The sequence below is a fragment of the Ochotona princeps genome, chromosome 21, assembly GCF_030435755.1.
Source record: "Ochotona princeps isolate mOchPri1 chromosome 21, mOchPri1.hap1, whole genome shotgun sequence".
NCBI classification, from domain to species: domain Eukaryota; kingdom Metazoa; phylum Chordata; class Mammalia; order Lagomorpha; family Ochotonidae; genus Ochotona; species Ochotona princeps.
This window is the reverse complement of record NC_080852.1, coordinates 14,646,742-14,663,157: the sequence shown is the minus strand read 5'-3', so window position 1 is coordinate 14,663,157 and position 16,416 is coordinate 14,646,742. Positions and strand designations below refer to the sequence as shown.

The 16,416-nt window shown below is 40.8% G+C and overlaps 1 protein-coding gene and 1 non-coding gene across 2 annotated transcripts in view; one reads left to right on the top strand and one right to left on the bottom strand.

Annotated features, from left to right (window-relative positions):
* ADAMTS9 (ADAM metallopeptidase with thrombospondin type 1 motif 9) overlaps positions 1–16,416 on the bottom strand; it is a 156,191-nt gene that overhangs the window by 115,533 nt on the left and 24,242 nt on the right. Inside the window, exons 4-11 of the mRNA XM_058678475.1 lie at positions 12,644–12,933; positions 9,753–9,836; positions 8,929–9,044; positions 7,970–8,010; positions 7,744–7,849; positions 3,440–3,586; positions 2,058–2,199; positions 509–613 (exon numbers count right to left, since the gene is read on the bottom strand). Coding sequence (XP_058534458.1) covers positions 509–613; positions 2,058–2,199; positions 3,440–3,586; positions 7,744–7,849; positions 7,970–8,010; positions 8,929–9,044; positions 9,753–9,836; positions 12,644–12,933 — 1,031 coding nt within the window. The remainder of the gene's footprint in view (positions 1–508; positions 614–2,057; positions 2,200–3,439; positions 3,587–7,743; positions 7,850–7,969; positions 8,011–8,928; positions 9,045–9,752; positions 9,837–12,643; positions 12,934–16,416) is intronic.
* Positions 15,704–15,810, top strand: LOC131482945 (U6 spliceosomal RNA). Its single transcript, XR_009247410.1, has one exon. It is a non-coding gene; the product is annotated as a U6 spliceosomal RNA (small nuclear RNA).

Sequence of the window (16,416 nt, the reverse complement as noted above, 5' to 3'; positions counted from 1 at the left end):
ACATGGGAATCAGTATAATCTGTTCATGGGAACCAGGATTTGGATCTATCCCAGGTGACATCAGGGAATGCCCTGGATTAGCAAAAGCCTGATAAAATGACAGTGAGCGTTACAAATTCATTCTACTCCTAAATCTCTGTGTCCCCCGGAGGCTCCACTGAGGAGCACAGTTGCTCAGTATCACTCCCGAAAGAAGAAGGAAGAAAAAAGAAATATCACCCACATTAATTATAGCTATCACTTGAAAAGCACATGGAGATTTCAAAAATGTTGAAATGAGACTCAAGTCTTCAACAGAGAAGGTAATAAAATTGAGGTCATGCTGATAGGTAGCAGTATTACATTCTAACCAACATTTCACGATTGCCAATACTCAGATGGACTCAAGTTACGATGCTAAAACAGATTCTGGTATCTTGTGTTCTAAATCCCGGGGGCTGACTTAGAGCCCAGTCGCATACATCTGCACTCCAGGATGGAATCATGGGCTGGGTGGGGCATTACTTGCCTTTCCGGGCTCACACTCTGTCCCGTCGGCCCAGGGCGTATGCTGAGTACGGCAACCTTTGTGAGCTCCATCCACATTATTGCACCACAGTCGTCTACACTGCATCTGTTCAATTTTGTTGAATGACAAGGAAGGGACATTGTGGTTAAGACAGTATCAAATAAGACAAGGACTGCTGTCAGTTAACGTTTTGTCAATGCTAAGGGGGCGGGTAGGGACAGTAGCTTTATCAGTGGTGTGACAATGATAACGTATTCTCTTAGACCCAGTCTATGCCTGCTAGGACTCATGGAAGAATAAAAGGGCAAATTCCTGGGTCTGGCATCAGGGGTCCTTAGTGACACCACCCCATGGTACAGACGAGGAAAATGAGGCTTCAGAAGGAGCATGCTCAGCACCATACTGGAATTGTGTGACTGCTGTTAAGATTGTGAAGAGTAGTAATGGGTGCTTTATTTTGGTCTGACCCCGAAGTTAGTAGTGATTTTCTTTCCTGCAAGGTCACATACTATCAGTTGTGATTTTACTAGTCTTTTCTAAGGATTTTGTAGACTGTTGGAAAAAGAAAGGGTGAAATATGGTGAATATATCAGAATAGAAAATCACAATAATGATGGGTTATCCACATACCCAACACCCTGCTAAGGGAAGAAAATTCTAGAACTTGAAAATTATTTCTTTTACTTTATCTTAAAATTGTATCAGGAACACTCTGTCAAGTGCAGACAATTTACAACTACTCTATAATATTCATTTTTGCAGGCACTGTAATTTGCTTATCCCTGATGATGCTCTGATGGTTCCTGTTTGTTACTATCATGAGTAACACAGAAATCAGCATCATTACAGTAAAGCTAACTAAGACTTTTGTTTGGAACCACTCTATTTCCCAGTCCGTGCCATCCCTGGAGTCTCTCCTAGCAAAACAAGCAAACCCACACCAAAAGAACACAAAGAGGCATCCAGTGTAAGTAGACTTCTGCTCATTTGCAATCTGATCACCACTGGAACTGTTGCTAGTTCAAATGTCCAGGACATCAGAATACCATATGCACACCCCAGGTTAGTCACTACCAGAAACTACTTTAAGCCCAGGGTACGGTAAGGATATAGCCTTGGCCAACTATAGCATGGAAACAGGCTTGTCTTGTGAATTACTTAACTCTAAATCTAGGAGAATTAGGTAACCTGGTGACAGGGAATGAAAGGAAACTGTGAGAACAAAGAGTTAAAGTTGTGTGGTGCCTGGTTCTGGAACCTGGGTCCTCCTGTCTCATTTACTCACTTGTAAGTGTGGTAAAGATGGCATACTTCCCTTGTGGGCTGTCATGAGAGTGAAAAAAAACAAAGTGCAGGTAAAGCAGCATCTCATAATGAGCAATGATACTGCTGAACACCATGATCATCACTACCCTACTTAACAGTCAGCCTCATTCTCAACTCTCCCTTGGGGAATTTCTATTAGAGTGAGAACCCAGTGGAACTCTAAGAATGAGGAGCCATCCAGAATCAATCCATGGGGGCAAAAGTATCTCCCTGCCACACTTACCATATATGGGCACACCTGAGAACCTGGTCCAAAAATCAATTCACACTGCTTATTCACGTTGTAAAGGAGGCCTGGCAGCTGGGGAGGCAGTGGGTAAGGTCTGGATTCAGGTTCATTAAGTAAACACTCACCATAACCAGTGCTAGGGAAAGAAAAACACAGACAGTGAAGCAGTGACCATCAATGCTATGGATAAACATAAAGGCCACTGTCCAACTTTATAGGAAGAGAAGACAGCTCCTTCTTTACACTGCCTTTTCTCTCTTTGATCAGGGTTAAGGCCAAAGCTGAAGTTCTGTTTTTGTGTATGTTTTCTATAACCACATGCTGTGCATATGGTATAGCTGATAAAAAAGATGCCTGCAACAGCTCTGGTCTTCTTTGGAGGCCATTAAACACCTATTTGTTTATTTTTTAATAGTAGTACTTTCCCCCATAGACTGTAAGCCTGTTATGGGCAAAAAATACAAAGGTAGTGTTTTTTCATCCCAACATAGGGCTATGTGCACAGCAACAGGCATCGAGTAAATGTTTGCTGAAAGGATGAGCAAGTGAGTGAATCAATGACTCAGAGAAAGAAAAACACCTCACAGCATCTGTTTGAAAGGACAAAAAAGAGCCACTCCCTAGTTCTTTTACTTTGGTGCAACAACTCTCCTGTAAAATGCACACCTGGTTAGCTCTGATGAACAAGGCCCCCTCCCTCATCGCTGTATCTGAGAAGTTATACACTCAGCAATTCTGGAAGATTTGTGCCGCCTTTCTTACTAGTGGGAGAGAGGAGCAATAAATCTATGACATGGGGACCTTGTGTAATATAATTGGATCTGTGGGCAGCCTAGCTGAAAGCTAAAAGAAGAAAGGAGGGAAGGGGAGAGAGTGCAGGGAAGCAGGGTGGGAAAGAAAGAGAGGGGGACAGAAAGGGAAAGAATGTCCTCCATCTACCAGCATGGAGTCTATCATCATTTCTGTCTACCAACTAGATCTTCTTCGGCATCTCCTCCCTGCTCCATCCCTTTCCAACACTGCTAAACCAGAATGGCATCAATATTTAGAATATGCATCCATCAAGGAATCATATCAGTGGGTCCCTCTCCCAAAATCTAAACACAATCCGAAATTTCCCCTCATGTAAGCAACGTTTACATGTTCTCTTGGAGATCCACCTTGTCTTTAGTTTGGTCTATAATCCTCCAAACGCTTGTGAAACTATGAACTACACAGATTTCAGAGTGGTTTTTTTTTAATTATCCTCCAAGGAAAATCTACAAAAAATAACAACTCCAAAGGAATGCAGGGCTCTCTATTTTGTCCCCATCATTAGTTTACTCCATGTGGGCCAGACACCAGACATCTATACTAAAATAAAATTCACATCTTACTCTAAAAACTCCGTGATGTATTTCCGACTACACTTTGACCACATCCAAGGATTGGTGTAGAAGTTCAAGGTTGGTGCCATGACATGCTGGGGGCTCTTTATACCTTCTTCTTTACATTTATTGTTGTCATCATGAGGCATGTTGAACCTAAAGCCAATGAGACAGTGGTTGAGAATATCAAAAACAACAAGAATCATGCTGTTACAAATGCCTCTAGAATGGATCCAAGGAAAAAAGACTGTAACTGGCCACCACATTGTGGAAAGGAACCTGAATAGTTGTGAATGTAATAAGATTTAATAAATTTTAATTAAAGATACTTATTGATCGATAGACAGACATAGACATAGACATATAGATGCAGATATAGATATAGATATAGATATAGATACAGATATGTAGTAGGTCTTCATGTTGTTGCAGTGTATTTCTTGGAATTGTGAAAGTTCTCAATGTGGAGTCACCCAATGTGAATTGTCAGAAAAGCACATTAGAACAGCACATTAGATTTTCAGTGATTCTATAGGACAGCAGTTAGAATTCCTAATTAGCTGTTAAAGCGCGATTTATAGAGTTGAGAATTTGGCAGGTTGTGATAATAATGTGAACATAACGAGTCCATCAGGGTTAAAAGCAAAGCCAAAAGCTTTCTAATAAGAGTCTCACCATCAGTCTTGGCATCTCTTTTTTGGGGGGTCAGGCTGAAAAATGGCACACCTGTGCAGGCATATTATTACAAAATTATGCAAAGTGCATGGAGAATAAAACCCGTGAGAAGAATTGTTAAACTCAGAGGAATGCCAACTCTATGGGCTCAACTAAGAGATCAAATAGCAGCATGTTCCATGCCAACACCAATTGATTGGTACTGCCTTCAGACACAAAGGGACTCTTAAGCTAATCCTGGTTGTGCCTGTGAAAAGGCTATGAAGGTTGCCAACGCCCTCTTGGGTGTGGGAGGGAACTTGTGGCAGCAGTTAATACATACTTGCCATTCTTGACTTAACCAGAGGAAGTAGGGGCAGGCGGAAACCAATAGGAAGTGTTTCGTCAATCCACAAACATTGGTTCTATGACTCACAAGTCACTTTCAGCAAGGTAACTATCCACCGAGGACAAGCTCAGAAGGGTCACCTCCTCTCTCTTTGGTGACTATCTAACCACAGAACGGATGCATACGATTAATTTATTATTGAGGGAGGAACTGCCTTCATATTCATCCTGACTACAAAAAAAAAGATCAGATAAGCATATAGAGACACCTCATGTAAAAGTACAATCTGGAATAAAAGCCACTGAAGTCAGGAAGGAATGGTGGTACAGCACGTTAAACTGCTCCTTAGAATGCCAGCTTGAATAACAGGTCTTCCACTTTGGTCAGGCTTCTGCCTACTGCACCTGGAAAAGCAGAGGATGTAGCACGAGTGCCTGGACTCCTGCCACCCACCTGGGAGACCTGGCTGGAGTTCCTAGATCCTAGCTTCCACCTGGGCCTGGCCGGGACCCATCTGCTGTAGATATAAGGGTATCTGGCCTATAAGGGAAGATTTCTCTCTCCTATTCTTCCTCTGTTTTTTTATTTCTCTTTCCCTCTGCATCACTGCTTTTCAAATAAAAAAAAGTAATAAATCTTTTTTTTTAAAAAGTCTATGAAATCTATTCCATTTACTTTGTATCTAAAAAACTGAGTCACTTCAATATTTGCACATAAAGATGCTAAAAATCAATCTTAGTTGAATTTATAATAGTTCTTGATGTTCAAGAATGTATCTTAAAAGAATAACCATCCTGGTTTCTAGTTCCTGAGTGCCACTAGTTCAACACTGATCATAGCAAGCCCCAAATCAGTGAAGTATTCCCACTGTAATGGTTTCTCTGGGGTGCAGAGACCCTGGAGTTCATTGCCATTCCTTGTACATCTTGATAAGATCAACAATATTTCATCATAACAGCAAAATTACTTCCATTGAAATGTCCACAACATTTGCTTCCTGCAGGGGTTAGAAACTACCACACGTTTACTGAACCCTTACTTTATTAAACAGTAATCACCAAGACTTTTCAAAAATCATGATGCATCAAGAAGTATGCGGAACACACTGTATGCTTTATCTCATTTTGTCATCCATTTGACTCAATGAACTAAAGTGCGACTAGTATTCACATTTGGTAGATGAGGAAACTGAGGTATAGAGTTTTAATTACAAGCCAAAGTCACACAGCAACCCTTGCGGACTGGCATTTAAAAGCCCTTCAAGGAATCCTTGAGTTTCACAGAAGTGTCTCTGAAACCAAAGTACAGAGAAGATGCTCACTCAACAGCCCTGGCCAGCGGCACCTGCCTGACAGAAAGTCATGCTTCATTTATCTTCTAAGTAAGGGCACGGGACAGTATTTCCTCTAAAGCAAAAAAAAAAAAAAAAAAAAAAAAAAAGCTCTTTTTCTTAAAAAAGTTTATCCATTTGTTCAAAATGCAGATAGATTAAGTGGGACAGAAAGAGAGAAAAAGAGAGAGAGAGAGAAAGTGAGAGAGAGAGTAAGAGCAACAGTGATCTTTCATGTCCTGATTCACTAACCACATGCTTCCCAACAGCTACCGCTGAGCCAGGCTGAAGCCAGAAGCCAGGAACTCCAGCAGGGTCTACCAACTGGGCGGTTAAGACTCAAATAGTTGGGTCATCATTTAGTGCTTTTCCTGTGTAGTTTAGCAAGGAGCAGGACCCAAAGTCGAAAAGCTAGGACTTGACTCGTACTCTTAGTCGAGCCACAAACCTGGTCCCAGGGCTGTGATCTTAGTACATTCAAAAGCTGGTGGTTTTACATTATGTCTGTCATATTCTGAACTGAACTGGATTTTGTGTGTATGTGTGTCCATTTCACTCAATGCCTAACACTACAAATCATATGTCTTCAAAGAATGGGTGAAAAAGAATATAGATGATCTTAGCTCAATATCTGACACACAAATTGATATGTGCATATATGGATGATCTCTTCTAAGGAAATAATTTCAGAAATAAGAGTAACATACTCACTTAAAAATAATCACGCAAATCAAAAACATACTAGGGGCCCAGCACGGTGGCCTAGTGCCTAAAGTCCTTGCCTTGAACATGTCAGCATCCCATATGGGCACTGATTCTAATCCCAGCAGTCCTGCTTTCCATCCAGCTCCTTGCATGAGGCCTGGGAAAGCAGTCAAGGACAGCCCAAAACCTCGGGACCCTGCACCCGTGTGGAAGACCTGGAACAGCTCCTGGCTCCTGGCTTCAGATGGGCATCGCTTCGGCTGTCAGATAGAAGATATTCCTCTCTGTCTCTCTTCTTCTTTCTATATATTTGACTTTGCAATAAAAATTTTAAAATAAATCTTTTAAAAAAATACTAGTTTTTTCATAAAATGGCACTGCTTAGCCCCAATTCTATTCTTGCTCTGTCTTGCAAAAGAGGGAAGAGCCACTTCAAGGTGGTTGGACAAACGATTAGGAACTTCCTTTTCTGGGATTTTGTCCATTCTCTTCCTGAAACAGGATCAATACTGTTCCCAGTTGCTAAATGCCTGAGTGATGGCTGTGTGTAACCACAGTCAGGAGGAACAATCTGGATTGACTTGTGGGCTGGGATAATGTTGGCAGTTTATTAGACAAAGAAAAGTTTGGAAGGTTCTCCTAGCTAATATGTTGTCAACGTCAGGGGAAAGAATAGAAATGTTCCATTCCTCCAGCGGCAAAGGAGAATATTGTTACACTTTGCATATTAAGCACAACAGGCTAGCATTTAGCCTAGCGCTTCAAAAACTGGTTAAGATGCCAAAATGTTCCCTGTCAGAGTATCTGGGTTCAATGCCCAGCTCCAGCGCTGACTCCAGCTTATAAATGCAGTCTGGGAGGCAGTGGGGTGGTTCAAATAGTTGAGTTCCTGACACCCTTGTGGGAGACTTGGATTGAGTTCTTGATTCCAAGCTCTAGTCCCAGCTGGAGGCTAGAACTGGCATTCGGGGAGCTGACCCGCAGATGGGCACTGTCTAAGCCTGTCCCTCTGCCCCTCAGATAAATAAATACACATTTTTAATGCTAGCTGTTTAACCAGAGCCATACACAAGCTATGACTAAAGCGAGTACTCTGCATGTCATCTTCTTGAAGTCATTTCTCCTAATCAAGTTCAAAAAGCTCTTCAACCCTGCAAGCTTTATTATGATTCTCAAAGTGCCTTCTACCCTCTAGAGTCAAGTTATTGCTTATGGATGCAAAGCAGCCAGTATCAGGTTACTCTGGAAGAAATGCAATTCTTAAAAGATACTTACACGTGGCCTAGCTCATGGGCTATTGTAAAAGCTGTACTCAATCCACTGTCTTCACTAATGGAACAGCTTCTATAGGGATCGCAAATGGTTCCCAGTTCAGCAAGACCTAGTCAAGGGAGACACAAAACAAAGAAAAACAATATTTGGCTTTCAAAGAGCAGTGGTGGCTTGGAATAAACACATGCAGTAAACTGTGGTAGTCCCAGAGGAGACACAGAGGACTCACCTAAGGTATCACATTTGTCATGCGCTCTGCAGATATCCTGTCTGAAAGCAAAGTAGACTTAGGCCTTGGCACAGCAAAGGGCAATCGTCAATACAAGTTAGCACTTCACAGACTTTCAGGCCTTCACAGCAGCACACACTTTACAAAAAGGAAACTAACAAGACTATGTTTCTACAACCCCAAGATTAGATACTGTTGACTTAAGGGTTAAAAGCTACATGAGGTTCTCTGCCATTGTCAAAGTTGCCACAGAGAAAACTGGAAAGCTCTCCACCCAGGACTCTTTCCAACACCTTGGCTTACCGGAGAACATTGCTGAGAAGGTGTGAAATGCTTTGCATTTAAGTTGAAGTGTTCATGATCTTATCAGATGGGCCAAACAGGAGAGGCACCAATAGGCTAACACCTCTTTCGGTCGCTCTATATAGCACTTTGAACATTTTTCTGATAGTAATGTCTGTTTCACTGGGATGGTTCAATTTTTAAAAATCCATTTATTGCTGACTTCTGGCAAAATCTCATAAGCTGGTAATCTCACACAGCAACAACAAACTCAATCTGGAAAAATAGCTACCCTTGTTATTAAAAACACTTGCTTTCAGTCCTGGCTGACACAGTGATGGTTCACCTGGCACTTGCTGGTCAATGGCTCTCAACTGCAAACAATTCTGTCTATTCCACCCTATCCCAGAGGGCATTAGGCAATGACTGGAGACCTGGCTGGCTGTTACACATGAGAGGAGGCAGGGCTACTGATACAAAGTGCACAGAAAACACTGATGTTGCTTAACATTCTGCAATGCACAAGGCAGCCTGGACAATGAAGAATTATTTGCTCCAACCTGTCAACAGTGTCTGTGTGCAGAAAATGTGCCACATGGTGAATGCTATGAAGGCGGAGCCCTATTACATCACTTGACATGATACTAAGAGATTTGGAGAGTGAGAAATCCATATACCTCGTGATGAGGACAGCAGTATCATGTTGGATTCCACCTGGATAGTTCTTTGAATGCTGCCACTGGCAAAAGTTTTTTAGTGTTGTCTGGGCATTGAAAGATATAGAAGGTCCTTCCTAAATAGAGAAAAAGAAATGATGGTTGGTTTGTTGGACCAACATCAATGAGATATGCCATTTCAGGTACAGATAGAAGAAAAAAGAAAAAAGAAAAAGTCTATACACAACATATAACATACGTAACATGTTATACATAACATCATATCAAATTAAGGCAAACATGTGGTATTTAACCTTTTGGGATTGGCTCATTTCCCTTAGCATTATGGTTTCCAGTTTGGCCCATTTGGCCACAAAGAACTGCATTTTGTTTTGTTTTATGTTGTGTATAAACTAAAATTGAAATGTCAATGAGGTGGTCACAGAAGGTGTTTAAGAACTAGCATTTATTTTTAACATACTGGCTACTCATTACTATGTCAATTAATTCCATAATGATGTAAATTTTTACTGATGGTATGTTGGAGCTTTTAATTGATCGGGATGATACTCTGCTGGCTCTGTCTTCAAACCAGAGAGGGTATACCTAAGAAGCCATTGAACTTGACTGGACAATAAGATGCTGGACTCTATGTTTGGTATATGCTTGCAATGAGGGACTCTCAACTGAACTTGAACTATGGTTATGCAACAAGGTGGAGGAATCCACCATGGTGGGAGGGTTTGGGGAGGGGTGGGAGAACCCAAGTACCTATGAAACTGTGTCACATAATACAATGTAATTAATGAATAAAAAAAAAAGAAAAAAAGAGAAAAAGTCATTACCTGTTCATTATGAATCACAACTAAGTTCACAATAACAATATTAATTAAATTTCCAATACTTGGGTCTTTATAGATAGAGGCTACCTGCAACCAAGATAAATTTTTCAAAGTTAATTGTGAACTCCGAGGTAAGCAATAAGCAATTCACTTCTTATTTTGGACTCCACCTCTTTTTACACATCATGCAACATACATATTCTGTAGTTTTGAATTTACATGTACTCAACAATTATTTGAAGTCTCTGCATAAAAGTTTTAGATGGTAGTTTCAGGTAATAATGAATTAAAAAAAATTTAAAAGCCAAGGTGTTTTCCTCTGAAATTGCACTGCTATGTGACTTGACAAGTCTGCATCCAAACTCTTTCCTCCTAACTGAAGTCCTGGATGGCCACTTGAAAGAACCTGGCACTGACCATGTGTCTGCTGTGACTTTTTAAAGTTGGCCACTGCCTGTGTCTTCAGCAACCTTATAACTGAGGTTCTGCACGACTGTACCTAGCAAAGCACCTCCGTGTATTCTTTCCTGATTATGAGTGTTGACATTCACTGAAACTTAGTGTGGCCTAGATCTCTGCTGCAAGGTGCATATGCCTTTGCAGTTTGTCCCCTCAGCACAACTCTCAAGCCAAGTGCATCAATTTCTGCTCCATGAATAAGAACGCTAAAGTTCAGAAAAATGAAAAGATCTGCCCAAGTTTCCACAGTGGTGAGCAGCAGAGCCAGAACTCTCGGCCTAGGACAGTCAGACACAAAGTCTACCTCTGTAAGCAGATTTCTTAAGACAGAATTAAACCATGGGATCAAACGGGAGCTGGAGCTGTGCTAGCCTGATTGGGCTTTCCTTTCCTAACTTTTGGGCAGAAGGACACTGGGGCATAAAGGAATGGGAAGGAACAGGAAATGAGGAGTGGAGGAGAGTCAGGATTGGGGAAGGCAGTCAGCAAAGCGAAGGAACACTATTGGCCATTTGGAGATGAGGAGAAGCTCTAATGCAACCTTCCAATATATGGAAACTTATCATGTTGGGAGAATTTACCAAAAGCAGCTTCACATTCAGTAATGTCAACCGATAAACAGCAATGTTATCCTAAAGCTTAAAATTAATGATAGTAAATCTGGACGAGCAGCTAGGGAACAATCTCTTTAAAAATGCATGAAAATAGAAATGTACAACATAGCATTTGAGATTGTTCCTTTTCTGTTTGAAACAGTTATATATGCAAACTTAAGAAATGTCTAGGAACCAATGCTGTGGTGTAGCAAGTGAAGCCTCGGCCTACACAGTCAGCATCCCACATGGGCACAGGTGCATTTCCTGGCTGCTCCACTTTTGATGCAGCTCCTTGAAAATGGCGTGAGAAAAGCATTAAAAAATGGTCCAAGTGCTGGGGTCTCTATCTCCCACAGAGGAGACCCGGAGCAAGTTTCTAGCCTTAATCTGGACCAGCCTTGGCTATTGTAGCCATTTGGAGAGCAAGTGAATCTGTGGATGGAAAATCTCTCTCTAACCTTGACTTTCAAATAAAACGTAAGCATTTTTAAAAAACCCATAGAACTGGGGTCCGGCGCCGTGGCCTAGCGGCTAAGGTCCTCGCCTTGAAAGCCCCGGGATCCCATATGGGCGCCGGTTCTAGTCCCGGCAGCTCCACTTCCCATCCAGCTCCCTGCTTGTGGCCTGGGAAAGCAGTTGAGGACGGCCCAAAGCACTGGGACCCTGCACCCGCGTGGGAGACCTGGAAGAGGTTCCTGGTTCCCGGCTTCGGATTGGCGCAGCACCGGCCCATTGTGGCTCACTTGGGGAGTGAATCATCGGATGGAAGATCTTCCTCTCTGTCTCTCCTCCTCTCTGTATATCTGACCTTCCAATAAAAATAAATAAATCTTTAAAAAAAAAACCCATAGAACTGTCTAGTTACACTGCAAGGTATTCTTGCCACTTAGCATGTGACATGTGAAGAGCTCGGAGTGAGATGTGCTGTGAGTGTAAGCTACATAATGCATTTGAAGACTTTTCATATAAACAAAAAAGTGAAATGGCTTGTTAAATTTTTTGAAACACTTGGATAAAAAACAATAATTACTAAAATTAATTTTCCCTTTTTAAATTCTTTAAAAATGTGACTGCCCAAAAATCTAGAAGCAAATAGGCTGTTTGGATTGTGTTTCTACAGGGTGGTGCTGGTTAGAAATAGTCACAAAAATTCTTACAATGTTGAGAAGAAGCGCGCCATGGATGCTTACAGAGGAGGATATTTACTTTTTTGGCTCATTTTGAGTTTTGTAAATATGTAAATGCATTGTGTTTTCAATTCAAAATGGGAGTGGAAAAATACGTGAGCAATTCCTAAACCTCTCTGTCAGGGCTACAATTACAAACCTGGAGGAAAGCTGCTAGAACCAGACTGCTGCGGTTTAAAAAGCTCTCCAGGTGACTCTCTGTCACAACCCACACCTCCAGGCTTTACTGATGAGCCACTCCTGGCTGAGCAAAGTTCACAAATTGGATCAAGAACACTCATTTCAAGAACTGAACAAGCTAAAGGTCACAGGCAGTGTGTAAACCCCTCATTAGTTATATCTGACCCTGAACAAGTAAGTGACTTAATGTCTCTGAGACTTAGCATTCTTATCTGTACAATGGGGTTGATAATTCTATCTAGCAGGATTGTCAGGAGACGTTCCACCCTTTCACTAGGCATTATGTTGCCTAACACATAATCCACAGTATCTTCAGTTACATCATGATCAAAAGCAGCCACTGAACCAATTGGCTGTTGTTCCCTCTCGTCATTTGCCTGAACAGCTGAAGCACCAAAACACTGGACAGAAACTCATCACCCAACAACACATTTAGAGACCTTATTAATCATTCTCTTTTCAATGTACTTACAATTGACATTAAGGTTAAAACATAGTGTTGCAGATTTGCTCCATGATATAAAACCATTCTGTTGTCTGCCACCACCATCACTTCTACAAACCGTGGGTAGGATAAGAAACGCTTTGTCCGTCTGTGGGTTCTCTTTTCTTGGCTGCTTTCTGTCCTATTATCGTGGGCAGAAAATGCTTTGGGTGCCAAGCTGCTGCTCAATATATCCACATCGTCAGCCAGGTTAGTTTTTCCTCCCCATTTTCTGCTTCTGATTTTCCTCCTGCCTCTTCTGTGACTGCTACTGTATTCTGTAACAAATCAAACAGCATGTATTATTTCATCTCAAGCCACAACTACTGCATATGAAGAACTGATTCAGACTCTTCTTAAAATGACACCTCATTATCAAATTATGCCTCCCCAACATGGCTTCCATACTGTAGACTCCGCAACTTGATCGGTGTTCCTCTGGATATGACTAAGAGTTTGGGAACTCTCCTTTTTGGGGAGCTTTCATCCATGCCCAATGAAGGGATGAAACGATCTGGCCTGAGTTTAAGGGAAACAATCGCCTGTGATTCTTTTCATATTGTAACAAAAGCCTTGCTAGGATTTCAGTGGTTCTCACTCTGCTTTTGGCTGTAGAGGGTGTTAAGAACTAGCAGCTATAGAGCTCCAAAGAACAGAAATGGAGATATTTTATATATGCCTCTTTTGATATTCAACAAGCTATCATGGCAAGAGATCTGAGAGATGGGGAGGCCAAAAGACACTACAAACAAAACAAAACAAAACAAAAAACATCTAAAAAACAAAAAACATCTAAAAAACAAAAAACAGAGCACACAGTACAAGGTCTTCTATTACCTGAAGAGGTTACTGTAATACTTGAAATGTAACAGTAGGCTTTCTGTTTTATTTCCAGACCAAGTTCAGGAAGCAACCAGTTGAGACTTCAGTTCATTCTATTAATTTGCAGGTCTTGTGGAGGCCTCCTGAGTTCTGCTCAGGCTGATACTTAAAGTGAGATCCACAGACCAGCAGCACTGGCAATACGTGGCAGCTTGGAGGGACAGGGATTCTAGCTCAGACTTGACTCTTCACTTAGCAAGATGCACAGGGAGGCCTCACCTCCCACTTGGCTTGAAGTATGTACAGCTAGTGAAAATACTCTCACATCTCATATTCTTATCTCCCATACTTCTCTCAGATGGAAAAAAAAATGACTTCTATCAGAAAAAGAAGAAAAAAAGCCTTACAGAGATTAAGCAACTTGTCCAAAGTCACACAAAAGGGAGAGACAAATCAGGCACAGAGTTGATCAATGCAGGAAGGAGGCTCAGTTGGCTGGTGGTGCAAGGCCCATATCACTTGGCCTGGCCCTGCCAAGGAGAATGCAGGTGCGTGTCAAAATTCAGCAACTCCAAAAACAGGCTAATTTTTTCAGTTGGTAATTTCATACAGTCCATGATTTGTGGTATAAATACCTAAATGGTCCCTTCAACAGCTCTGAGCAAGATTTCTCAACCACAGTGAATGGAAGAGGGCTTAAGGTATAGATGTTAGGTCCCAAACAGAGCGTGGATTAGGAAAAAGGCCACACCTGGAGGAAATTTTCAGGAAAATTTGCTTTTCAAGAGAGGTATATGGAAACCACACTGGAAACGGAATTTTTAAAAAACATATTAAGAAAGTATCTTCCTTATTTTGTGAAAAATAAATAATCCTTGCTTGGTGATGTGTATGTGTGTGTGTGTATTTAATTTGGTTTATTTTGATTGGTAAAAGTTTGACGTTTTAAGGCTCTAATGTTTTCCTTGTCTTTATTTTTTTTATTTCTACTCTGATTGTTACCTGCTTCCTTCTGTTTGCTTTAGGCTTAATTTGCTCTTTTTCACCTTGGATCCTGAAGTAGAAAATGACATTGATCTGACAGATTTCTTCGTTCTTAATAGAAATATTTACAGTTTTCTCTCTAGACACTGTGTTGACAGCACTTCATGAGTTGGGTATGTTGTACCCTCATTGTAATCCATTTTAAAGTATTTTCTGATTTCCTCTCTAGCCTAGTGGTCACTTAGGAGCAGGTACTTTAACTTCCACATTATTTTAAGCCCACCTTTTTTTCTCTAATTGATTTCCAGTTTTCATTGCGTTGTGATTTACAAAGGTACTTTGTATTCTTTTAAAGAAATGCTTAGCATTTATTTTTCTTCTACTTGAAAAGCAGAGCAACAGAAAGAATAATAGAACGAGAGAGAATCTTCCATCCACTGGTTCATGTCTCAAATGTCTATAGCAGACCAACTTGTTGTACTACAAGCCCAAAGCTATAGTCCCATTTTTTAGTTTTTAGAGTTTTTCTGTGACCTAGCATATATAGTCTGTTCTGAACAATGTTCCATGAGCATGTCAGAAGAGCATATATCCTGCAGCTGTTGGACAGATTCTACATTCATGTATCAGATGTCATTGTTTTATACTGCGTTTTAAGTTTTCTACCTCCCAGTTGGTCTTCTGCCTGGATACTCTCTCCTTTATTGTAAGCAGAGTAATGATGTTTACAACTATTATTGTTGAATTGTCTATTTTCCCTTTTTTCTATGAACTTTTGCTTCATGCATTTTGTTTTCTATTTTAAGATGCATTCATGTTTATAACTGCTTTTATCTTCCTCAGAAACTGTCCCTGTTATCACCACAAAAACACTTCACTTCAGTGCATCACTGAAGTGAAAGAAGCCAGTTGCAAAAGACCATAAATCATATGATGCTAATTACGTGAACTTCCAAATTAGGGATATCTATACAAATAAAAAGTAAGGTAGTAGCTGCTTAGGACTGGGAACAGAGTGAGGGATGCCAGCTAAAAAGATAAAGAATTTCTTTCTCAATAAAAAAAATCTAGAATTCATGGTGCTGATGAGTGCACATATCGATAAACATAGCAAAAGAACAAAATAAAAATATCTGAGTGAATTCTGCACATTAAATGGATGACTACACACGAACTGTATCTTAATAAAATTGGGGGGAAAAGAAAAGAAAATGCCACTGAATATGTGAAAGATTAACTATGGTGCTCGCTTCGGCAGCACATATACTAAAATTGGAACGATACAGAGAAGATTAGCATGGCCCCTGCGCAAGGATGACACGCAAATTCGTGAAGCGTTCCATATTTTTGATTGGTCAAAACCTCCAATGAAAGAATGTCAACTGAATTTGAACTATGGAAATGCAACAAGGTGGAGTAATCCACCGTGGGGGTGGGGGGAGGGTTTGGGGAGGGGTGGGGGGAATTCCAGTGCATAAAAACAAATGTGTCACATTATGCAATGAAATTAATAATAATAAAAAAATTGCACACACAAAAAAAAAAAAAAAAAAAAAAAAAGAAAGATTAACTATGCTCTGTAAACACTTCATTGGATTTCCTCAAGGAAAAAGAAACCTATAGTGAGAGTAATGCAGGAGGAACAGAACTCATTCTTTTGCACTCCTTTCGATGACTAACAGAAGGAAGATGGAGCCAGAAAAACACTCAGACATGGTAAATCTAAGGATGCATCCAGGCACCAACAGACACAAGAGACACTTATTTGTGTACACTGGAAGACAGCCAGACATCAATCACCACAAGGCTACCATTTCTACCAGAGAACAACCCATGCTACATCTGATATTCCTGGAGGATAGTTCATTCATAAGTAATCCACATCTCAAAGAAACAATTCAGTACATTCACAGTAGCATGAAAACGCAAGAACCACAGGACTTCTTCAGAAGCAA